The sequence below is a fragment of the Nicotiana tabacum genome, chromosome 18 (assembly GCF_000715075.1).
Source record: "Nicotiana tabacum cultivar K326 chromosome 18, ASM71507v2, whole genome shotgun sequence".
Taxonomy (NCBI): Eukaryota; Viridiplantae; Streptophyta; class Magnoliopsida; order Solanales; family Solanaceae; genus Nicotiana; species Nicotiana tabacum.
Genome location: NC_134097.1, coordinates 50,978,825 through 51,004,136, shown reverse-complemented (window position 1 = coordinate 51,004,136; position 25,312 = coordinate 50,978,825). Strand labels below are relative to the sequence as shown.

Sequence of the window (25,312 nt, the reverse complement as noted above, 5' to 3'; positions counted from 1 at the left end):
CCTTTTGGACCTAATTTACCAAACTTGCTAAAAAAAATATTTTACATATGCACCACAACCCCAAGGTCGTAAATCCTTTAAGTTTGGTTTATGATCAGTCCAAAGCTCATAAGGAGTGGAAGAAACTAATTTAGAAGGCAATTTGTTCAATATGTAAGTTGCAGTCAATAACGCATCTCCCCAAAAGGAGATAGGTAAATTTGCATGCACCATCATGGACCTTATCATGTCCAATAGTGTTCTATTCCTCCTTTTTGCTACATCATTTTTGTTGAGGTATGTACAGAATAGTTAATTGTCTGGTGATTCTTTTTTCATTGCACAATTCTTCAAATTCTTTTGAAAGATATTCACGCCCTCTATGGGTTCTTAGGGTCTTAATCCTTTTGTCTAGTTGATTCTCAACTTCATTCAAATATGTCTTAAAGCATTCAAGTGCTTCAAATTTATGAGAAATCAAATGAACATAACCAAACCGTGTGAAATCATCAATGAATGTAATAAAATATAAAGTACCAGACCTAGCCCTCACATTCATTGGACCACAAATATTAGAATGGATTAATTGCAATGGAAAATCAGCTCTCTTAGCCTTTCCAAATGGTTTACGTTTAATCTTTCCGGCAAGACAATTTTCAGAAGTTGGCATTTCAATTTTAGAGAAAGAACTTAGATGTCCTTCCTTAGCCAATCTATTCATTCAATCCTGCCCTATGTGACCTAATCTTGCATGCCATGTAATAACATCAACATTATTGTTACTAGAATAACATTACATAACACAACGGTCAACATAATAGTTATACGTGGAAGGATTATAATCTAACACAATAAAACCATCATAACGATGTCCAAAACTATAAAAAATATTGTCTTGAGTAATTCTAAGACCACTGCGACTAAAGTTCAAATTGAAATCTAAATCTAGAAGAACAGACACAGATACTAAGTTTCGTTGAATCTCTAGAACATATAGGACGTCATGCAACATCAAAGATCGGGCACCACACATGTCCATTCTGCAAGTGCCTATCCCTTTGACTTCAAGCTTTGCATTATTTCTCACATATACGTGCTTTGATCCAGGTGGAACTCGACGAAATTCTATACACGCTTCTCTATCGCGACTTACATTGTCTGTGGCCCCTGAGTCTACAATCCACACAGGATAAGATTCAATTAGTAAAACAGTGCTAGAAACATATATATCACTAAGAGATGCTCTTTGAAATGCTACCTTTTTCGGCTCAGTGCACTCACGAGCAAAATGCCCTGGGATTTGGCAATTGTAACACTTAATCTTGCTCTTGTCTTTCTTCTTGTAGAATCGTTTGTGGCTTGTTTCTTTTCTTGGAGGGTCCTTCTCCAATCTCCTTACCCTTTCCGTTATTTTTTCAGTTCTCATTGCGCTTGAAGCTTGATCTCTTTATACCACTTGATTCTGCCACAAAGGCATTAGGTACAGCTTTAGCAACACCAATCCGCTCATCTTCAAGCTCCACATGACGGGCAACATCAGCAAAAATTTTGATGTTATCATTGTGGGTCAAGTTAACCTTCAAATGTTCCCAATTATTGAGAAGAGACCGAATCACTGCCTGAACCTGCTGCTCATCAGAGAGAACATGACCATCACTTTTGAGTTGAGCAATCATATTTGACATCACCCTTAGATGTTGCTTGACACCGTGATCATAACGCTTTTGTACGTGTCAAACTTGATTGTCAGTTGTCGAAGGCTAGTCACAGTCGTACCCCCATATGCCTCTCTTAAATGTGCCCACATGGCTAGAACAGTAGGATATTGCTCACATTCGTGGATGAGATCATCAACAACTAAACTTACAATAGTTCTACGTGTAGTGGAATCTTTCTTTTTCTAAACATTGTAAGTTTCCAGATCCCTCCTGTGTTGGGCAGTGTTACCCTCCTCTGGGTGACTCATATAATGGTTAATATTTTCAAGAGCATCTTGCTCTTCGAGTACATACCACATCTTACGACACCAGATATCGTAATTTTCACCATTCAGTTTGTAACCCTTGCTCAAGTCGGCAATGATACTTTTTGATGTCATGTCTGTTATTAGAGACAATATTACAAGTTTAACTCATCAATATATATTTCAGTTAATTTATGCATGTGATTGTACGCTCAAGTAAATTAATTATAATATTAATTCTATATTTAGTATAGAATCGAACGGTCACTACGTTTTCATTCATCATCTATATCTAAATATTTTTAAAAAATATTAAAATCACTTCTTAGTGTGTACTTTATTTCAAGTTTCAATCCATTACAAAAAATATAATAAACAATGTATGTAACTGGCGATACAAATAACATAATATAAATTTCATTAAGATAAAACACCTAATAACAATTTACATGTTTGCTAGGACATTCATATACCAATCGAACACTAACTCTTGCTCATATACGCTAAAAGGTGCACTAGGCCAAACATCATAATAAATCTCAATTAAAATTTTACCCCAAGGCTCTCGAAGAGAGTCCGCTAAAATATCTAATGCTTCCCAATCAGTGATCTCTACTAATTAGCCAATTCAGCTCTTTTTATCTTAAAAAGGTATACATGTTCAGGAACGGAAACATTAGTGCCCATTTTAAATTCCTTAAACTCCCTAAATTTCTTTTCTCTTTCCCTTCGTTCAGCCCTTCGATCCCTTAACTCATTTTGTCTCGCCCTTGGGACATTCCTGATGACTTCAAGCTCCGAGTCTGAATCATTATAGAAAAAAGTCCTGCGACGACGTACCCTTCTACGTTGTCCCCTTCCTTAACTTCGAGAACTCCCACTTGGAGTAATTCGAATTTGTCCCTGTTCAACCATATCTGAAATTGGACCAAGAAAACAATAAGAATGGCTACAACTACTCAATGTGACAACATATGTCACAATAACTCGTAGAAGTATATCAATATAAGGGATAAAGGCTAAACTAATTTTATATTAAGTAGATAAAAAAAATCATTTTTCCAGTTTCAACAAGTGAAGGCATATTATGAGAACAGAATGCTTATGAACCAGAAACACAAATTTCACATGCCTAATTCAAAGTCAGAAAAGTCCCACAATTCACTATGTTGGGTGATATTTTTTTACAAGAATCGGTAAACTTCAACTTGCATTCCCAACAAGTTTTGCCACTGTCAAAATCCATGTTGCATTAGCAATCTAACAAAGTTGGATAAGTCGTTTGCCACAGAACTAAGACTTAATTTTTTCAACCAAATCCAGTAGTGAATTAGCAGGTACTACCATAGACTGACAGTAACCCCACAATCAGAATAATCACCACTTCTGCCTCAAATTTGATCAAAGTTTATAACTTTTCTCCTAAAAGTAAGTTACTTTATTTAGAATTCTTTATAAGAATTCTTTCTTATAAAATATTTACTTTCTTATAAAGAATTCTTTATAAGATTCATACAGTTGTGAACTCACCAGCAGTTATCAAGAATTCTCAACTTTGTTGTTTAGAGGGCGAGTACACATCATACTAATGGTATTTGTTTTGCTTTGGCTTAATACTAAATACATGAAGAGCAACAATTGAATTACCATTAAATAACAGTACTAGATGGTAGAAAAAATTAACGCCATTTTAGTACTCCTTTTTCAATTTTCTGAACCAAACTTTTTCAACAGAGTTTTCTATTATTCCATGTTTAAAGAAACAAGAAACAACGCTGGCTCTGATACCATTGTAAGATTAATAATCGTGGGGCGAGAATAATATTTATATACTTATCAATACATCGGAAGACTTGTTGAACTCACCACCAAAAGAATTACCCCAAGTCGAACTTTAAATCTCTTGGAAAATAAAGTTTAGTTTCACAAACTGAATGTCTTTGTTCTTGTGTGTTTTGCGAAAAGAAGAAGAGAAATCTTCACTGTTATGGAAGAAGAAAATAGATGAAAAAGGAAGAGCAAGAACCCACTTTCTGTTCATTCATCCCACTTTCAATAGGAAGACCAAATGAGTTATTATAGAGAAAGAATTAACTGCTATGTGAAACTGCTCAACTACACCCAAACGTATAGTAACTTCCCCAAAGAAGTTACTTTGCTCTCAAACTCTATCTCTTCCCAAATGGGTTGGGTTAGCCCATATAGAGCGACTCAGTATCCGAATTTTAATACCCAACATTTTCATATTTAGTTAGCTTCGATATTTTATTTAAGTTTTCATCTCCAATTGCAGTAAAATGACTTTTACAGCAAGAGGAGGGAAAGTATTTTTGAAACTTTCCAATTGATGGTTCCAACCCTCCCATCCCATCCACCACCCTTTTGCCACCGTGTTCGCGCCACCACCCTACCTCTCGGCCCAATGCTCCCTCTCCCGTTCCTTCCCGGCCTCAAACTCCTCATCCTGACCCCCCGGACTACCTAACTCTCCAACTAGAAGCATATCCAATGTTTGATGGTTACGAGTGCCATTGTCTTTAATGTACCGCTTGTCAATGAGATTGAGTTAAGACGTGTGTTTAGTTTATTTGACTCATTTTAAATAATTCGATTTGGTTCGCTTTATTTGGAATTAAGTTAATTTGATTTACAAGATTTTTGGTGTATAAACAAATGCACAATCATATGACTAAATAATTCTCCAATTCAAAATCAAGAAAAAACTAACATTACACAGATAAGAATAGAAAATGATTACTATCACATTCAAATACAATATTGAAAATCTAAAAAAAAAATGGAAGCAAATATATAATTTAGATAAATAATAAAAATTTGATTGTACAAAGAGAGAGGAAATACAAAGATAATTTTTTTTCTTATAGAAATTAAGAAAAGAAAAGAAAAAAAAGGAACAAGTACGACGGGAAAAGTGAAAGTCGTCATATTTTAAAGTGTAAACGCATGAAATTTTGGGTGAGGATGCACCCCCGTCTTCTGCGTATATCCACCCTTGCCTTAAGATATAGTCACTCCACCTCAACCTTATAGAGTTTGCTTAGAAAATATATACTCGGGGATATATTTTTGAGTATATATTTTTTGCCTACTTACTAAATATTTAATTTTCAGGAAAATATTTTTGTTCATTCCTACCAAACACATCCTATAAAGGATAAATACTATTTTATAAATTGCAACTTTTAGCTTTTGGACATAGATTTGATTGAAACTTGATTTTTTTTTTGAAATTGTGTGGAAAAATATTTTTCGGAAGTTGAAATTGTGTTTGGACATGCATTTATTTGAAAAAGTTGAAGTTTTGTGAGTGGAAGAAAACTGTCCTAAACTAGTTTTTTTGGAACTTGATGTTTTTTTATATCTGATCATATTCTATGAATAAATAATTTTTTTATTTTTTTAATATGGCCAAACGAGAGAATTTTTAAATCTTTTCCTGGAATGTCAACTACTAGCCTATTTGGCCAAGCTGCAAAAATCTTTTTTTTTAAAAGTGCTTTTCTCAAAAGTACTTTTGGTGAGAAGCAGTTTGTGTTTGACTAATTAGTTTGAAAAACACTTCTGAGCAGCAATTAGTGTTTGACCAAGCTTTAAAAAACTACTTATAAATATATTTTTTATCAAAATTGCTTCTGCTTCTCCTCAAAATTATTTTTTTTACGAAGCTTGGCCAAACCGCTCAAATTGATCCAAAAGTTCTTTTGGGCAAAAAAAAAAAGCACTTTTCCCCAATTGTTCAACCACATAATACACTAAAAATTCAGCTAAACCCATCAGTACTGCTTTAGTGCATTTTCTTCAAATTAAGCCGAGAGGCTAACAAAAAATAAGCTTACAGATCTGCCCAAATTTTAAGCGGTTGCAGGTTGTTGTGGGCTACTAGAAGCTAAAAGTTGTTCAAAAAATGGCGAATCAGGGCAGCACTGATGCTTCATCTGCAAGAAAAGCCTCAATCACTCACGTAATCTTTGACATGGACGGCCTTCTTCTAGGTATATATCATTCTGTATAGGATCTTTCTTACTTGATTTACTATAGTTCCATTCTATTTTGCAAATCTGGATGACTTGAGAATGCAATGCCCACTGTTTCTTCACCCAATTGCCCATTTTGCCAATAACTGGTAATGTGCTTGTGCGAATTTCCTATAAGTAGTTTTTCAAGGGTTGGTATACCTTTGGTATCCTATCGTTTGCTTAAATTGTTTGTTCTTTGGATGTCGTAAAATTTGTGATCATTGGGGAAGTGAAGTTAAAAAATTTGAGTGTGATATGTTCTACCCTTATTTTAAATCATAATCAATCTTAATCATATTTTCTAATATTGATTTCTGACCACAATCTACATAGCCCCTCTTATTTCTTCCTTTTGTATGTTACATTTAGGATTGATGCAATTGGTAATGATTTAATGACTTGTAGACACGGCGACGAAGTTGCATTTGTCAGTGAAAGTTAGTGTAAATTTGGTGAACTACAAATGCAAGTTCGTCATCGTCCTAATTCTCATCTATAAGTTATCAAATCGTTTCCAGTTGCATCAATCCCAAATACAACATCTTCCATAACCAGAGCTCATAGAAGAAAGAGATAAGAGGGTCTTGTATAGAATGAGGTAAAAAGTCCATAATAGAGAATATGATTATGATTGAAAGAAGAGGTTGAATACTGTGCTTTTGATGTTATACCTTGTCAGCTGTGATAGACTCAGGATTTGTAAAAATAGGGTAGGGAAGATCATCTATTTGACAATACTTAGCAGAACTTCTGAATAAAAATCTTAGGGGTTAGAGGGGACAGAAGTAATTCCGTAAGGCGTTTTTAAAAATTTAGAAAAGCTTTTGAAGGGTAAAGTTTCATTCGTGGAGAATATTGAGCGCATGCGGTGCAACAAAACAATCAGCCGCTGCTTGAGGGCCTTATTTGATTTGGAATTTTGAAGTTGCCTTTCTTATTGATACCACAAGTTGTCAATGATAAGTGATATGTGAACAACTCTACAATATCTAGTCTCTTTAAGTGAAACCTTGTGACCATTAGGCCATTTCTTATGCAGAGAAGATTAGTCAAGATTTATTACTACTTTTCTCTATAGGTAAATTAACTGACAAGAGTGGGCTGCTCTAGTGGTGAGCACCCTCCACTTACAACCAAGAGGTTGTGAGTTCGAGTCAGCCTAAGAGCAAGGTGAGGAATTCTTGGAGGGAGGGATGCCGAGGGTCTATCGGAAACATCCTCTCTACCCCAGAGTAGGGGTAAGGTCTGCGTACACACTACCCTCCCCAGACCCCACTAGTGGGACTATACTGGGTTGTTATTGTTGTTGCCTATAGGTAAATTAAGCCACTAAACATTCTAATGGAGATGGTATAATAAGAGTGTTCCTCAAGCATGTATACGCATTTGTATGTCTATGTCTTTCTGATGTAACATCACATATCTGGCACGTAAGTTACTCAAGACCTATGTTGCGGGGACTCTCCAAAGTGTTGCCGCACCCGTGTCAGATCCTTAAAAAATGCACTACCTTTGGAGGATCCGACACGCATCCCGCGACATTTTCGGAGAGTCCAAGCAACAAAGCTCAAGACTAAGACATTTCTCACCTATCAAAGAAAACAAAATGGCCTTTTTTAGCTCTTTGATTATATTTCCCCCTAATTAAAAGGAATGAAGAGTAAATTACCGAGCTTTGTGGTTCTGAGAGCATGCTACCATAGCAGAAAAAGACTTGCTTTCTTTGTTTTAATGACATATTACTCACTGCCTATACGCTGGTATGATTCTTATTTCACTAGAAACCTTACACGTGTGCATCTGTAGCGGAAACATTAGCAACGGGATAGTTAGAGAAAGTCTCCTCTGCCATGCATTATTTTATCTTCTACTTTTCTTAGAGGTGTACGTACAATCTCATGAAGTGAGGATTGCGCAGGACCATATAAGGTGAGCAAATATTCCACATCCCAACGATATGGGACAACTCAACAAACTCTTATACGCTAGAAAGCTTGGTGCGCTTTGAGATTTATAAATGTCAACAAAAATCTAGTTCCATCTTTGTCAACCAAAGAAAAAAAATCTAGTCTCCCGTTCTCTCAGTGCAACAGTAAGATTGATGTTTATTTCTTATAGGTGATCTTGAAGTTTAGAAAAAGGATCCATGTACTATTTCATTTGATTTTTAGTGAGGTCATTTACTTTTTCAATCCAAGAGTTTGTTATTTTGGATTTTATTTTGTTACCCAGGTTATATAACTTAAATAACCATAGAACAAATTCACACAGCCAAATCTGTTATGCCCCTTGGATATGTGTATTTGGTTTAACCACAGCGGACACTGCATGGCTTTTTATAATTTAATGTTTTTTACATCATGTGATATATTAGGACACTCCAGTCTGTTTCTTTGAAAAAAAAGAGAGCTTCTAAATAATGGGAAGAGCAGGTGAGGATAGATTGTTAACTTGGGGGATCCAAGGGGAGATTGATATACCAGGCTTTTCCTGTTTGTTGGATTCTATTGGAAAGAAACAAGGAAATCTTTGTGTAGTTGAATAGTTGCTACTTGAATTCAAGTCTTGGTTGACTAGCTTATGTGTTGCTTTTCTTTTGTGTATCAGACACGGAGAAATTCTATACGGAGGTCCAGGAGATTATACTTGCTAGGTATAATAAGACTTTTGATTGGTCACTCAAGGCAAAGATGATGGGGAAGAAGGCGATAGAGGCTGCCAGGGTCTTTGTTGAAGAGACAGGAATAAGTGATTCACTTACAGCTGAAGATTTTCTTGTAGAAAGAGAGGAAATGTTGCAGAAAATGTTTCCCACAAGTGACCTCATGCCAGGTACAAGTTTAAGCACTAGTGGCAGATTATTCTTCTTTATTCCTTTCTCAAGTTTCAGGTTTCTCACCCTTCCTGAGTGTTCTACATAAGAGTAGCAGACGTTTATGGGATTGGTTATTTGTCTTAAAATGGCATGGAGTAGCCACCTTCCTTTTTGACCAAGTTCCTTTTGATGGTCCGTTCTGCAAATTTTCTCTGCAAAGTTACTTTTGAGTTTAGCTTCAGTAATCATCGTTTTGTTTCTTCTGACAGTTACATCATTCCTTCATTTTTATCAATCTATTGATTTTCGAATAACCCCTTCCGTCATGAGATGTGACTGAAAGAGCCATTTTTCTTTTTAGTCATTAAAGAAATCTTCTGTTTCCAGAAAACTCTGGTTATCCTCCTAGTTCTTCTCACATTCAGTTTTCCATTTTTCTCAACCAGTATATGGCACAAATTTCAGGTTTTAGCTTCAGGTGAAAACCATGTGAATGTATTTTTATCTTTTAGCATGAAAAAGATACTTTGAAGTGATAGTTAGAACTGTCGAGGTGTGCGCAAGCTAGACTGGACACCACCGTTATATAAAAGAAGTTGATCCAAACGATGTGAAATTAAGTTTTGAATAGTGCTAAATAGACAAGTAGGGACAGGTGGAAAATTTTTGTATTGTATCTGGTGTTCCCTTCAATATTCAAGTCGGATTCTAAACTTCCTATTTGTGAAATTTGTGAAAGGGAAAAGGCAGGGGGTCGCGTTCTCATGAATCTCTCTTGAAACGAGACGAGATTTTCTGCTTTAATGCTTATTTTTGTGAAAGGTAAAAGGCTGTGTTGAAGCCGTATATACAGAGCAAAAAGATCATCAAAAAGAGACCCTAAAAGGTCTTACAAGGATCCAATGATATCTGCCAAAGCCTCTACATCTTGCAGAAGTTCTTCTTTACACCAAAAATAAAATAGTATCATACAGTTCATCTTAACTTTCTGTAAAGGGCTGCATTTCCTTCAAAACACCTAAGTTCCTTTCCATCCGGGCTACACCATTATTTATTTATTTTTGATTTGCACCGGGTGTCCGAGTCTCTTCGAGCCCCGACTATTCCCGGGGGTGCACAGGCCCTCGGCAAGGAGTTTCCCGCAAGTGCACCACGGTTAATTCAGGTTTTACCCAGTCCGATGGCCCTCAGAAATTGTTTGCACCCAGTGGGTTTCGAACTTGAGACCTTGAAAGGGAGCAAACCCCAAGGCTCAAGTCAATTGCCACCAGGCCAACCCCTGAGGGTTCCCCTTTTTTAGTTCATGTCTGACATGCTTCACTGTACCTCCCATGTTGTTTCAACATTTTAGCAGATCTCCTGTGGACTTAGGCATAACCCACTTAATTCCTTTCATACCGAGAAACAATTGCCACAGCTGGTCAGTGAGTCGACAGTGAATGAAAAGGTGGTTGATGGTCCCGTACTCCTTCCCACATACAAAAGCATCTAGAGCATAACTTGAAGCCCTTTCTCTTCAAGTTTTCTTGAGTCAGACATGCCCTTTAGAAACTAACCATACAAAGCAAGCTACTTTATAGCAATCAACTTTATCCAAGTTTTGCTAAGGGAATAACCAGTTCTTAAGGATGAGACACCCATATTGCCTGAACATACAAGCTGCTAAATGCTAATGGGGTTTCAATCCTTTCTCTTTATCTCTATCTCTGCCGGCTAATGGGGCCTAACTTATATGGTATTTCGCGATGAACTTCTACCAATAGGGGATAGCTTTAGCTGAGTTTAATACTCTGGAGAGGCTGTGCTTTACTTGATGGAAATAGCTCCGCATTTCTTTTCATCACCCAAAAGAAGAAGCGGGTAATATGCAGGGATCGGTAACCTTTAGATGCCAAATAAAAGCTTCCCTTATAACATTTTTGCTTTATTTTGCATTTCAAAGCCTTGGAGCTGTCGCCAGAGGATGGCCTAGTGGTTGGGAGCTGGAGTAACAACCTTGATCAATTATATTCGAATCTCAGCAGAGGCGACCCTAGATGAAACTTCCAATTTGCCTAAAGTCTTGGTGGCTAGAGCTATCCGGTACATGTGCTAGTTGGGGATGATAGGTACTGGATTGATTTTGTGGAGGTGCATGCAAGCTGGCCTCAATACCACTATTATCAAAAAAAATTATAAAAGAAAATTCTATATTTAAGTGAAATGGAGCATATGATTTCCTAGTTATTCAAGGAAAAGGCTTCTGTTACCCTCTTGTAGTACACTCTTCAAAGTTAGAACATTTCTGCCTGCATGAGAAATGATTTGCAGTGGTTTCTTTCTGCTCCAACCATCACAATGGCAAATGGTTAGTTTGACTATTCATTTTGTGTATTGTGCATCTGTTAACTCCTTCCAAAAAATTCACCATTTGTAGGTCCCTACATAAAATGTAGAAAGCACTGTGTGGGACAAATTTCGTAATTCAATCTTATCAAAAGGATTGAAATTAACATTTATAGCTTGTGTGAGTAAAGCTGCATAGCAACTTGAGAATTGCTTGGAAGAATTACACCCATGATCTTAAATCTAATTCCTTATCTCCTTTCTTGTAAATCTTGTCCAACATCCTCTAGGATAATTATTTTTTCAAGTTCCTTGTGTCTAGTAATGTAATTTTAGAACAGTTATCTCTGAATAGAGAGGCTATCAAGTATAAAACTTGACTTGCATATACATTGTACATACAGTTTATTTCAGTCTTTTGATTTCGTTTAATGCAAAATTAGATTAGTATCCACGAGTCTCTTTGCATCTTTTAACTTTTTGTCCTGTTACAGGGTCCAGCCGCCTGATTCATCACCTTCATGCAAATGGAATACCAATTTGTGTTGCTACAGGGTATGACATCTTCTTTTGGTTTTGTTCTTTAGAAAGTTTAATGTTGGTGGCGCAATTAGTATAGCAAGTAGACGTTAGATTCTGCATAAGCTAAAATAATGTTTAAGAAGTAAGATGCAATAAGTGAACTAATATAAATGCATTTTCAGTACACACACACGGCATTTTGACTTGAAAACTCAAAGACATGGTGAACTTTTTTCACTGATGCATCATATCGTTCGCGGTGATGATCCAGAAGTTAAACAAGGAAAGCCATCACCTGATATATTCCTTGCAGCTGCAAACAGATTTGAGGTAATTTTCTGATTAACTTTGATGTATTTTTATTTCTCGAGGACTATTGTTTTAAAAAAATATTGCTTTTCTTGTAGATTGACATAACGGAAAAGGGCCAGATTTGCCCCTCTACCATAGCAAATAAGCTATATTTACCATCTGTTTCAGTTTCATAACAAAGATACACTTAGTGTTATACTTTTGAGTTTATTTTACCCCTTATCCGTTAAATCCCTCTTTTAAACTTGAAAATAACACATGGCAAGCCCTGATTGAACTAAAATAAATCTGCCCCACTTTTAAGTATTAATTAGAGGGAAAAGGTCCAAATTTATCCCTCTACTTTCGGATATTGTCTACATTTAACCTCCGTTATACTATTCGGCCAAATTTACCCCTACCGTTATACTATTCTGCCAAATTTACCCTTACCATGTGTAAGCTTTTAAAAATTACCCCTCAGTCCATTAAGTAACCCAAAATCTCCCAAATCGCTTTTGTTTAAATCACTTGGTCTTCATCTTGATCCACTAAAGGGCAGCCCGGTGCACTAAGCTCCCGCTATGTGCGGGATCCGGGGAAGGGACCGGACCACACGGGTCTATTGTACGCAGCCTTACCCTGCATTTCTGCAAGAGGCTGTTTCCATGGCTTGAACCCGTGACCTCCTGGTCACATGGCAACAACTTTACCAGTTACGCCAAGGCTCCCCTTCTTCATCTTGATCCATTATTTTCAGAAATACTATTAATGTGAATGCTAAAGGTATCCAACTATAAAAATTATTTATGGATATTTTTAATTACCATCGCACCTACTTTTGGAATTGATTTAAAATTTTTATAATTTTTCAACCATAAACACAACAAATTTCTATGGGTCCATTATTATGTATTATGTGCGACTGCTCATCATGTATGTACATGTATATACGGATATATTTTGTAATTGTCTAGTTAGTATAGAGTTCGGTCGATTAACTTTAGAGTGCACAATGCGTAGGCATTTGATTAAAGCAAAGTTGAATTCGGCAATGCAAAATTTCCATGGAACTTCAACTTCTATCACTAATACTTGCAAAGTCTTCGTACCTTTGGTGGAACAAATTCATTAAAGCTGGGTGTTGTAAATACTTTTGAAATTTAGACAAGCTACCTAATTTAGATTCTTCAATTTACTATACTTTGTTTACTAACCGCTGCATTATTTTAATATTTCTTTCTCGTATTTCTTTTTTCCAATTAAGAAAGCAGGTAAATGCCAACTATTTTGAAAATAGTGGATCAAGAAGAATAAGTGACTTAACTAAAATGATTTGGAAGATTCTGGGTCGCCTGATGGACTGAGGAGTAATTTTAAAAGTTTGTTGATAGTAGGGGTAAATTTGGCCAGATAGTATAATGGAGGTTAAATGTAACAATATTCAAAAGTAGAGGGGTAAATTTGAACCTATTCCCTTAATTAAATCCAAACCGACCCAACTTATTTACCTACCCATCTGAACCCCCCTAAATCCTCTCATTCCCTCATTCTCAGTCTAAATAGACCAACCCTCAATCAGGGCCCGCGGAAGGGAATTGCAGGCATCAACCATCAAATTATTATGTGACATGTCAAAGAGTAGCAACATTCGTTCCTTCATTGCACCTTCGGAGTTGTTTCCCAAGTTGGTTCCTTTTCTTGAGGATAGAGCTCTTGAAAGAGATTGTGTTATTATTTTGCAAAACTTATGCATCAATGAAGATGCTAGAATTGCGATAGCTGAAACTGATGGATGCATTGCCTCACTTGTGAAACTTTTCTAATGTTACAATCGCAATGACCAGGAGCATGCAGCGGTTTTTCTTCTTTCTTTATGCTCTCAAAAGGTTCAATATTGTCAACTAGTGATGGATGAATGAGTCATCCCTGAACTTGTCACTATACCTATTAATGGAAACAACAAAGCAAAGGCAATGACTTTGGAGTTGCTAAGAGTGCTGAGGGGTGAAGGCACAAAATGAGAGAATGAGGGCATTTAGGGGGATTCGAATGGGTGGGTAAATAAGCTGGGTCGGGTTGGGTTTAATTAAAAGTGGAGCGTATTATTTTAGTTCAATCAGGGCTTGCCACATGTTATTTTCAAGTTTAGAAGAGGGATTCAACGGATAAGGGGTAAAATAAACTCAAAAGTATAACAAGTGTATCATTATGAAACTGAAACGGAGGGTATAGCTTATTTTCGATAGTAGAGGGGCAAATGTGGCCCTTTTCCATTGACATAATCTGAGAGATCTCATAGTTATGATACTAATCTTTGCTCTGGGTCAATCTTGTAGTACACAAACCTTGTCTAATCGATAATTTACCTACTAAACTTTTCAAATGTACGTGTTACTGTTGGCTTAGTTCTTATATCAAGCTTCATCATAATCTAATTCTTTCGAGATTTAAATTTTACTCTGTAATCTATTCGCAAGGACACAATGATCAACACATTATCATCTTTAATTGCTAGCTCCTAACTAAAAATGTAAAGACTATAATTTATCTTAGGATGTAGCTTTGTGACAAATTATCTCCATCACTTTTAGGGTATTTGTGAGAAAGCGCAAGAGAAAATATTATTGATATTCTATCAAGTGTTTTACAATAGCTCTATTTATAACTATACACAATACAATATTTTTACTTCTATTCCATAGGGGACTAGGACTATATACATTGCTATTATAATACACTCTCTCAAGCCGGTGCATCCACATCATATGTATCGAGCTTGTTACATATGTAACTAATACGAGGACTGGTGAGAGACTTGATGAAAATATCTACAAGCTGATTATTCGACTTCACAAACTTTGTAGCAATATCTCAAAGAGTGTCTTTTCTATGACGAAGTGACAGTCAACCTCAATGTATTTAGTTCTCTCATGGAATACTAGATTTGATGCAATATGAAGGACAACTCGATTATCAGTTTATCACACACAAGTTCCATGTGGCCGATCTCACGAAATTTCAACTCCTGGAGCAACTGTTTGATCCAAACTAGCTCACATGTTGCCATAGCCATTGCTTGATCTTCTGCTTCCGCACTAGACCGAGCAACCACGTTCTGTTTCTTGATCTTCCAAAACACCAAATTTACCTCCTACTAAAAAACAATATCCATGCGTAGAACGTCTATCATAAGGTAATCCTGCCCAATCAGCATTTGAATATCCAACGATCTGCTCGTGGCCTCGATTCTCAAACAATAATACTTTGGCTGGTGCTGATTTTATATACCAAAGAATGCAGACAATTACATACCAATGACTATCACAGTGAGAATCCATAAACTGACTTACAACACTCACAGGAACAGAAATGTCAGGTCTGGTCAGTGTGAGGTAGTTTAATTTACCAACCAGATGCCTTGTATGATCGCTAAATGGCTCCCCTTGTCCTGGCAAAAGTTTAGAATTCGGCCTGTCTCCTCAAGAATATCTAAGGCATATTTCCGTCGCGAGATCGCACTACTTGAGCTAGACCGAGCGACCTCAATACCCAGAAAGTAGTTTAATCTGCCCAGATCCTTAGTTTGAAAGTGCTGAAAGAGATGTTGCTTCAACTTAGTAGTATCATCCTGATCATTGCCGGTAATACCAATATTGTCAATATAAACCACCATATAAATATAGAGATTTGAAGCAGAATGCCGATAAAACATAGAGTGATCAGCTTCACTAAGAGTCATACCAAACTCCTGAATAACTGTGCTGAACTTACCAAACCAGGCTCGAGGAGACTATTTTAGACCATAGAGTGAATGACGCAACCGACATACAAGGCTACTAGACTCCCCCTTAGCAACAAAACCAGGTGGTTGCTCCATATAAACTTCATCCCCAAGGTCAGCATGAAGAAAAACATTCTTAATGTCCAACTGATAAAGAGGCCAATGACGAACAACAACCATGGATATAAAAAGGCGGACTGATACTATTTTATCCACGGGAGAGAAAGTATCATTGTAATCGGCCTAAATATTTGAGTATACCCTTTGACAACAAGACGTGCCTTAAGTCGATCAACACTGGCCATCTGGACCAACCTTGACTGCATATACCCAACGACAACCAACAGTAGATTTACCTGAAGGAAGAGGAACAAGTTCCCAAGTACTACTCGTATATGAAACAGGCATCTCGTTAATCATAGCTTGTCGCCATCGTGGATGAGATAGTGCTTCACCTGTAGACTTTGGGATGGAAACAGAGGACAAAGACGATTCAAACGCATAACGGGGTGATGAAAGACGATGATAACTTAAACCGATATATTGGGGATTAAGATTAAATGTGGAACGTGTACCTTTTCGAAGTGCAATCGATGGACTAGGAGGAGACACGTCCGAGTAGGAGCAGGGTAAGGTGCAGGACATGAATCAGCAGGGCGTGATTTTGGACGAGGATGACGGTGATAAGTCAAAAGTGGTGTTCTTGCAACTGGGGATATTGGAGGAGCAACAGTAGAGTCCTTAAAAGTCGGTATGGGTAAGACTTTAGCGGCTGGGGATATTGGAGAAGCAATATTAGACTACTCAAAAGTAGGTATAGGTAAGACCTCAGATATATCAATACGATCAGAAGAGGTAAAGAAAGGATGAGACTCAGAAAATGTGACATCAGCTGACATAAGGTACCTATGAAGATTAGTTAAGTAGCAACGATATCTTTGTGAACATGGGAATAACCAAGGAAGACACATTTGAGAGCACGAGGAGCTAACTTATCTTTCTCAAGGGCTAAGTTATGAACGAAATATGTGCTCCCAAAAACACGAGGGGAAGAGAGTATAAAGGTGACTTGGGGAACAATACAGAATACAGGACTTGCTTCTGAATAGGAGATGAAGACATCCGATTAATCAAGTAACAAGCTTTGAGAACTGCACGTCCCAAAAATGCAACGGAACATAGGACTGGATGAGAAGTGTGCGAGCAGTCTCAATCTAAGTTGCTCGAACACGGGTGCGGATGTCCGATACGGGTACGGATCTAGAGGTCGGATTATTCGAGATGTAAATTCTAAGATTCGGGGATACAGATCCTAGTACGGATACGGGTGCAAGGATTCGGCTAAAAATAATTCAAATATAAAAAAAGGCTCTAAATTATAAGAAATTATGTGAAATACTTAAGTACAGATTGTAAAGTTTGGATTCCTTTTTTTTTCTTATGTTGTAGATAAGTAAAGGATTGATTTCTTAGATAACGTACGCTATTTTCTTCAACTTTACCCCAATTATTAGGATTTTGATTTCGGGAACCAAATTGTATCGCATCTCGAATTTTCCGTCCGTCGTGGTCAAAGTAACCGAAATTGTTTGATCAGATCCGGTATGGATCCCATACCCACACCCATACTAGTGTCGTGTCGACACGAGTACGGTACCTAAACCGCCATGTCGGAGCAACTTAGGTCTCAATGAGGTTCCTATTCTTTCTCTCTGCAACCCCATTCTGCTGAGGAGTATAAGGACAAGATGTCTGATGAAAAATTCCTTGAGATGTCATAAATTGCTGAAACTGAGAGGGCAAATACTCGAAGGCATTGTATCTGCGAGCATACTAGCCTGTTTGGCCAAGCTTAAAAAATCAGCTTATTTTTAGAAGCGTTTTTTTTCTAAAGTACTTTTCTCAAAAGTACTTTTGATGAAAATCAGTTTGTGTTGGGTTAATTGATTTGAAAAGCATTTCTGAGCAGCAATTAGTGTTTGACCAACAACAACAACATACCTAGTATTATCCCACACCGTGGGGTTTGGGGATGGTAGTGTGTACGCAGACCTTACCCTTACCTAGTGTTTGACCAAGCTTTAAAAAAGTACTTCTAAGTGTATTTTTCTAAAAAAATATTTTTCAAAAAAGTACTTTTAGACAGAAGCTATTTTTTTCTGCTTCTCCAATATTGTTTTTATTTCTATCCAAAAGCATTTTTTTTTCGTTCTAAAAGCTTGGCCAAGCACTTAACTTTGAAAAAAAAAGGCTATTCATGTAGAAGAAGATTCTCTTATGTATATAAGTTTATCTAAAGTTATGTTTGAACAAAATGCAGTTTGATTATTGAAAAGTCAACATCGAAAAACTTTTGGATAGATGGAGTATCTAAAAAGAGCAAAAAATGGGTCCCATTATGGTATAGTATGTTTAAGAAGTTCTCTTTTTAGGAAGTCCACTATTTTGGGATGAACTAAAATTAGAAGGTGGGTGCTCAATTTGAAGCAGAAAGAGTACAACATCTAAAAGATTCATGATGGAAACTAGGACATTTGACTACAAAAAAGCAACTTTAATTTGTTCCCAGGATTAGACAAAAGACTACTTTTTTTGATTGTACAAGGTTTCATGGAATAAAAAATGTAAATTAACACCGATTTGGTCACCAACGCTGAGGTAGTTAGATTTAATTAGTAAAACTAGATTTGAGTCCTTCAGAGTTCAGATAATGGAAAGTTAGAAGTATGGTCGGTATAATTAAAGTATGATATATCATGGATGCCTATGAGCTGTATATTTAAAGTTTAACATGGACAGGGTGGACCAGTAGATCCACAGAGGATTCTTGTATTTGAAGATGCGCCCTCAGGTGTCCTTGCAGCCAAGAATGCTGGAATGTAAGCCTATCACCCAGAACTTTAATGTTTGCTGATATGTTTTTCATTTTCTTCAGATAGCTTGAGAGAGCTATGCGATTGCTTTTCAGTTAAGTGCTTCAATTAAAATTAAACTTCATTGCACTTCTTCTTTCATGGTTTAAGGAGTTTACTGATACTAACCCCCATGCACTTCCCATTAAATGTTTGCACAAGTGCATTTTTTATATTGTCTTATGTATTTTTGCCTTAGTAGCTTTTACTAGGATAGTTTTTCCATTCGACAATAGTCTTATGTGCTTGAGATCCTGTATAAAAGGTCTCACGACGCAACTCCCACCGGAGTCGCAACGACGCCTAACACTACTTGCTACGCAAGCCAACAGTCACACAAACACAACGAATTTGGAGAAACATGGTTTTATAAGCTCAATAATGGAAATATCATGAAATATCTGATGAAAACAACCACAATACTGCTACAACCATCCCAAATATCAGGTGTCAACGAGTACCTGAGCACTACTGAGTATCAAAATACATGGCCAAATTCTCAATACAACTGTCTGAATAGTAGAACAATAATATAAGAAATAATGAAAGAGAACTACCTCGTAGTCTCCCAAAAGCTGGTAGCAACATAACACTAGAGATCACCTCGCCCGGAAGTACCTGAATTTGCACACGAAGTGCAGAATGTAGTATGAGTACAACCGACCCTATGTACGCAATAAGTAACAACACTAACCTTGGGCTGAAAGCAGTGACGAGCTCAGAAACAACAGCCAGATACCAATATCAATAATCAACAATAGTTCAGAATATAAAGGAAGCAGTAGAAGCGGGTAACTCAATGATATTATGTTCAGCTTGTTCACATTTTAGAAATTTAGGCATGCTTTCCAAGTAAAACAGTTTAAGCCCAACGCGGATAAGATCTTCATTTACCAGCTAGCATGAGACAGGTACATCTCTATGCTTACATGTTAAATATACATGTCAAAACAATAATATTTTAGTGAAACCATTATGATTAACCATACATCAACACTTAGCACGGTACGGGTGCATGGCATAGCTGCCTACCATCAAGCACGTATATAAAACACTGTCCTGCGCTCACTGCTGGCATGTCAGACTCCGGAGAGGCGGATCTTGCCTAAGTGCTAATCTCAATCATATAGCCCAATAGTGAGGCCTAGTGCACGCGTCGCCCCAACTCATTAACACGTAGCTCAATATGAGCCTGGCGTACGCGTCACCTCAAAATCAATACCAACCGGCTCTATGGCCCAAGCCCAGTCATCAATTGGTTAAGTCTCACTTCACCACATCTCACAGTATTCAATTCAACAATGTTACACTTGAGGCATCAACAACACGTAAGGAATCAAATAAGAAAGTACTGAGATAAAGATCATATACGGTATAGCATCATGACTAAGAGCATGTGTACAATTAATGCAAATAACTCAGAAACAACAAGAATAGCCCTATCGGGTTTCAAACAAATAGCACATAGTCTAGACATGATTTCCAACATAAATCAGAACTCAAATGATCATACAGGTTTAGAAACATGGATAGGACGAGGCACGATAGCAAACCAATCCCATAATAGTCTAAAAGCCACCTCAAATCATGAACACACCGGTGCACGTACACACGCCCGTCACCTAGCGCGTACATCACCCCAATACCTTTCATATAACATAGTTCCCATGGTTAAATACCTTCAAATCCAAGTTTAGATATGTTACATACCTCAAAACGCAGGACTCAATACTCCAAAAAGCCCTTCCCACGCGAATCGTCCTCCGAACGACTTGAATCTAGTCACAAATAGCTTAATATCATCAAATAATGCCGTAGGAAACAACTTCGAACAATAAAGTTTCGATCTTTGTCAAAATCAAAAAGTCAACCCCAGGCCCACACCCCGGAACCTGGTCAAACTTACAAGTTCTGAACACCCATTCAATTACAAGTTCAATCATACTAAATTCATCCAATTCCGACCTTAAATCGACCTTCAAATCCTTATTTTATACTTTAGGAAAGCTTTTACTAAAATTCCCAATTTCTTCACTTTAAATCACCAATTAAATGCTAAAAACAAAAATGGAATCATGAAATAATAACAAATCCGAGTCAAAAATACTTACCTCAATCCAAATCGTGAAAATCCCCTCCAAAATAGCTCAAAGTCGAGTTCTCTAACCCAAAATGAGATATAATAACCAAACCTTCGAAATAAAGTATTTAAAACATTCTTCCTAGGCATACCCTTCGCGATCGTGGCCACATCTTCGCGATCGCGAAGAACAAACTTCCAGCTTCTCAAAAGACCCTACGCGAACACGAGGCCAAGGACGCGAACACGAAGCACTACACACCCTGACACTATGTGAACACGGGCATAGCTTTGCGACCGCGAAGGCTTACAGCCAAATGCCCCCAGTCGGCGTACCTTTTATGCGAACACGGTGACCGTAACGCGATTGTGAAGGCCACTGCATACCAAACTATCGCAAAAGCGATTACCACTTTGCGAACGTGAAGAACAACCCGCCTGCCTTCCAAAAATATACTATGCGATCGCGACAGTCCCTTCGCGATTGCGAAGAAGAAAGCCAGACATCAGGATCATCTAGCCAGAACATGGAGAAATGGTCCGAAACTCATTTGAAACACACGCAAGACCACCGAGACACCATCCTAACATACCACCAAGTCTTAAAACACAATACGAACTTACTCGAAGCCTCAAATCACATCAAACAACACGAAAATCACGAATCGTACCTCAATTCAAGTCTAATGAAATTAATGAACTTTGAACATCCAAAACTCATGCTGAACCATATCAAATCAACTCCGAATTACCTCAAATTTTGCATGCAAGTCCTAAATGACACAGCGGACCTATTCCAACTCTCGGAACCAAAATCCGAACCCGATATCAACAAAGTCAACTCCCGGTCAAACTTCTCAATCTTCCAAACCTTCAACTTTCCAACTTTAGCCAAAAAAACACCAAATCAACCTACGGACATCCAAATCAACATCCGGACATACATCTTATTCCAAAATCACCATACGAAGCTGTTGGAATAATCAATAATGAAAATACCATTTCGGAGTTGTCTACACAAAAGTCAAACTCCGGTCAACTCTTTCCACTTAAGCTTCCAACCTTGGAATTAAGTGTCCCAATTCACTCCAACACTTCCCGAAACCAAACCAAGCACCCCAACAAGTCACATAACCACAAAAGAACATAGAAGAGGCAATAAATAGGGGAATGGGGCTACAACACACAAAACGACCGGCCAGGTCGTTACAAAAGGTTACATTGATTGATTTTATGAGCATGGTCACTCGTCTAAATATATATCTCAATAATTTGGCACTAAGATTATGTTTAGTTGATTAACTCATAGATGGTGTAAATCTCTTGATGATAACACTAGTTAAAATTAGGTAACAATATGATTTTGGTATGGCTCTCCATGTCTGAGCTACGTGCTCAGTATAGCAAATAAGGTTACCTTTTATATATCTTTCGATTGCACTGATGACACTTGTTTCCATCTAGCTGCTAGTTTTTGTCTATTCTCCTCTTTCTGGATGTCTGACAAGTCAATTTACTTGGTCTCCAAGCCTTCTTTTTTCAGGATCTTGCTTTTTTCTTCCTCCTATTGTGAATTTTATCTTGACTTTCAAGAAACTCTCTGAACCTATCATGTTTGTCGATGCTTCCTCGTGTTATAATTTTGTTTTCTGATTTAAATTCTTTTCCTGCCCCTTTAGGGTCATCGGATAAGCAAAAAGATTTATATTATTTTTCCACCCTCAACTGCCTCAGTTGTTTGCTGCTTTACCAGAACCCTGAAATTTCCTCTGACACCCACGCAAACTCCAGTGTTTTACCCATGATGGATAGACAGCAGTCCTTGTTTGCGTCCTTAAATATACAGACACAAATATCTTGCTTATAGTGATCACCAGAGTCCTTGTAACATGGTTCTTTTTTGGCGTTTTCTGGTTTTTGTCTTTTCAAATTAGTTTCTACTGTTTTATCCATTATAAGGCTATCTTTTTTTTTTCTTGTTTTAATTTGATATATTCAGATGCTTTCAGTGTGGAGTGTTAGCCATTTTCATATTTTTTGAACTTTCTCACCTTTGTTTCCTACTATTATTATTGTTGAGTTCCCACATTGGTGGAATGAAGGTTTCATGGTCTCTTTATATGGTATTGGGTAATTCTCGCCACCTGAGCTAACTTTCGGGGTTGAGTTAGGTCCAAGGTCCAATTCTTTCACATGGTATCAGAGCCAGGCTTGCCCAATTCTTGTTTCATCCGATTTGGGGTGAGTTATGCTCAAGGTCCATTTCTTTCACAATATGTTTTTGGGTTCTAAGAGGCATGTAGCATGCTTTAACTACTAAAATTCCTGAAGTTCTCTTTGTTGATGAGATTTTTTTCCTGGTAGATGCAACGTATGCCAAGCGAGTCCTGAAGTTGCATTTTAATTTTCGTTGATGTAGAAGATTACTGTTTAGAAACCAGAAACGAAAGGGAAGATGGAAATAAGAGATAATATGGAAGAAATTCGGTCTCTTAAATTGGTTCAGTTATTGTTTGAAATTTTGAATGGGAAGTAAATGTGAACAAATTTCCTTTGCAGATTTTCCTTTACAACCCTAAAAATGAGATGTGCTCAAGTTCCTTTCGCTTTAATTTTGCTTTTATTTTTGCTCCTTAGCTCTTCCATCCTTCCTTTTGTGAAAAAGGTTATGATATAGTTACCTTCTGCCAGCTTACCATGTTTTTTTCCAGCAAAAATATGGTGAAGCATAAGGAAAAAGAAAAGAAGAAAAGAAACTTTTCTCGATGAAGATGCAAAAAGAGGGGCAGTTATTTGCTATATTTATCCTTATTTTTCATTCTTACTAACAATGAAATTCAATTCTGTGTTTGTACAACAAAGCAAAATGCTCCTGCATCTTTTCATTCTGATGCATACCCATGAATTCATTGAAGATATCTTGTATGCCTCTCTTGCATCTTTAGATGAAGTCACTGATCTTGCTCTTATCTCCATAGCACGTTTTTGTCTACTTTGTTCCTATTTTTTGCCTTGATGTTATAGAAATGTGTCATAAAAGTTCTGCTCATGGTCAGGGTATCATCATCTACTGACGTGGGTTTTATGCACTGCATGCAGGTCAGTGGTTATGGTTCCAGATGCAAGGTTGGACAGTTCATATCATGAAGTTGCTGATCAGGTTTTGAGTTCTTTACTTGATTTCAACCCAGCCGATTGGGGGTTGCCTCCATTTGAAAATTCATCAACCAAACTAGATTAGAAAACTCGATTCGTTTATTTTGATCATGATCCTAAAGTTCCCAAACCGAGCCATATTATGAGTTCAAAACTCAAAGTTTGGGGTTCGCCTCCAGTTTCTAATTACTTGACTCATTATTTTAGATACTGAAGATCCATTTCTGTTAAAATGAAGAAATTGAAGATTTGTTGTATTTCACCTCATGCATGTGTCCATAATTTTTTTTTCTTTGATATCGGCAAACCCCATTTCCCCACCCACATCAGCCAAGTGGCCATTTTCCACTTTGTTCCCTTGGTGGAAGGAACTTCCTACACTTTCTTGAAGGTGTAGGGCTCATATTAAATGCACTTGTCCTTCCAACATATGTTATACTTGTTTTTTTCCTTCTCATAATCGTGGTGTCCAGGAAATTTGAGCTCATCTCGACTTATTTTATCGTGTATCTAGTACCTCCTACCAGCACAAGTATCGAATAACTTTATCTATAATAGCTTGGACATTATATGAGGAAAAATCACCAAACATTTTTACTTTTGGTGAGATTTGAAACTAAGACCACATGGTTCTCAACCCATTTCATTGACCATTATGTTACACCCTTCGGTGCCACATGTTTTAGTTGTTTAAGATGTAGCGACATTTCTTGGTGCAACTGAAAAACGTGAATTTCTGTGTGATTAACATAGCTAAGTTGTAGATTAGAGAGGTCCGCACTTTCTTTTAGTCTTTATTGAACTTAATAATAATAATATGCTTTCACATGCAAGCTTAAAGAATAAAAGTGGTACATATTATATTAAATACACTGGTCCTTTCATTACCATATAAACTGTTGCTGTGATGAAATCTTCATTTCTCACATTTGTTTTCCACGGTTTTTTATTACTTAATATAGCTAATAATTTTATCGGTGGTGAATGGTGATATATCCACTGAAGCTTGGAAAAATATTTTTTTATTGTCTTGGGAAAACTCATTTTTCATCCACTAAGTTGGTCAGAAATAGTCTAGTCAACTTGTCTAAGAATTTGAAGTTTTAAAATGCGTTAAATGTTCAAGACAATATAATTCAACATAAACGCATTGTAAAAAAGTTATGATGCTATACAATATGTTAGCATTACAATCTTCTTCAGCTTTTTCAAGAAACAAAACTATTGGTTTCAATTGGTAACGAAAAGATCTAGTTTACTATTCATTACCTGTTTGTTTCAATAGGCAACGAAACGAAAGAAATCATAATACAAGAAAAGAAAGGAGTGAGAGCAAGTTAGAAGAGTTCTTTTCAATAGTGAATTTATTTTGTTCGTCTTAGTTTGGAACTGTTGATCCTTGCCAGAGTAATAGAATTTCAAACTTTTTGTACCTGGTGTGTCCTATC

The 25,312-nt window shown here is 37.0% G+C and overlaps 1 protein-coding gene across 2 annotated transcripts; it reads left to right on the top strand.

Annotated features, from left to right (window-relative positions):
* Positions 1 to 5,719: 5,719 nt before the first annotated feature.
* LOC107793310 ((DL)-glycerol-3-phosphatase 2) lies at positions 5,720 to 24,122 on the top strand. Of its 2 annotated transcripts, XM_075236852.1 has the most exons (7): positions 5,720 to 5,955; positions 8,587 to 8,811; positions 11,614 to 11,674; positions 11,824 to 11,971; positions 18,516 to 18,595; positions 22,880 to 22,949; positions 23,808 to 24,122. In XM_075236852.1, the coding sequence occupies exons 1-7, from the start codon at positions 5,868 to 5,870 to the stop codon at positions 23,853 to 23,855; spliced, it is 720 nt and encodes a 239-aa protein (XP_075092953.1). In that variant the 5' UTR covers positions 5,720 to 5,867; the 3' UTR covers positions 23,856 to 24,122. The 2 variants fall into 2 exon arrangements, with proteins under 2 accessions (XP_075092953.1, XP_075092952.1); XM_075236851.1 differs by lacking the exon at positions 22,880 to 22,949.
* Positions 24,123 to 25,312: the final 1,190 nt, after the last annotated feature.

Coding starts and splice junctions, on each gene's coding strand:
- LOC107793310 (XM_075236851.1), top strand. CDS start 5,868: ATGGCGAATCAGGGCAGCACTGATGCTTCATCTGCAAGAAAAGCCTCA. Junction 5,956..8,586: donor CATGGACGGCCTTCTTCTAG/GTATATATCATT, acceptor TTTGTGTATCAG/ACACGGAGAAATTCTATACG. Junction 8,812..11,613: donor CACAAGTGACCTCATGCCAG/GTACAAGTTTAA, acceptor GTCCTGTTACAG/GGTCCAGCCGCCTGATTCAT.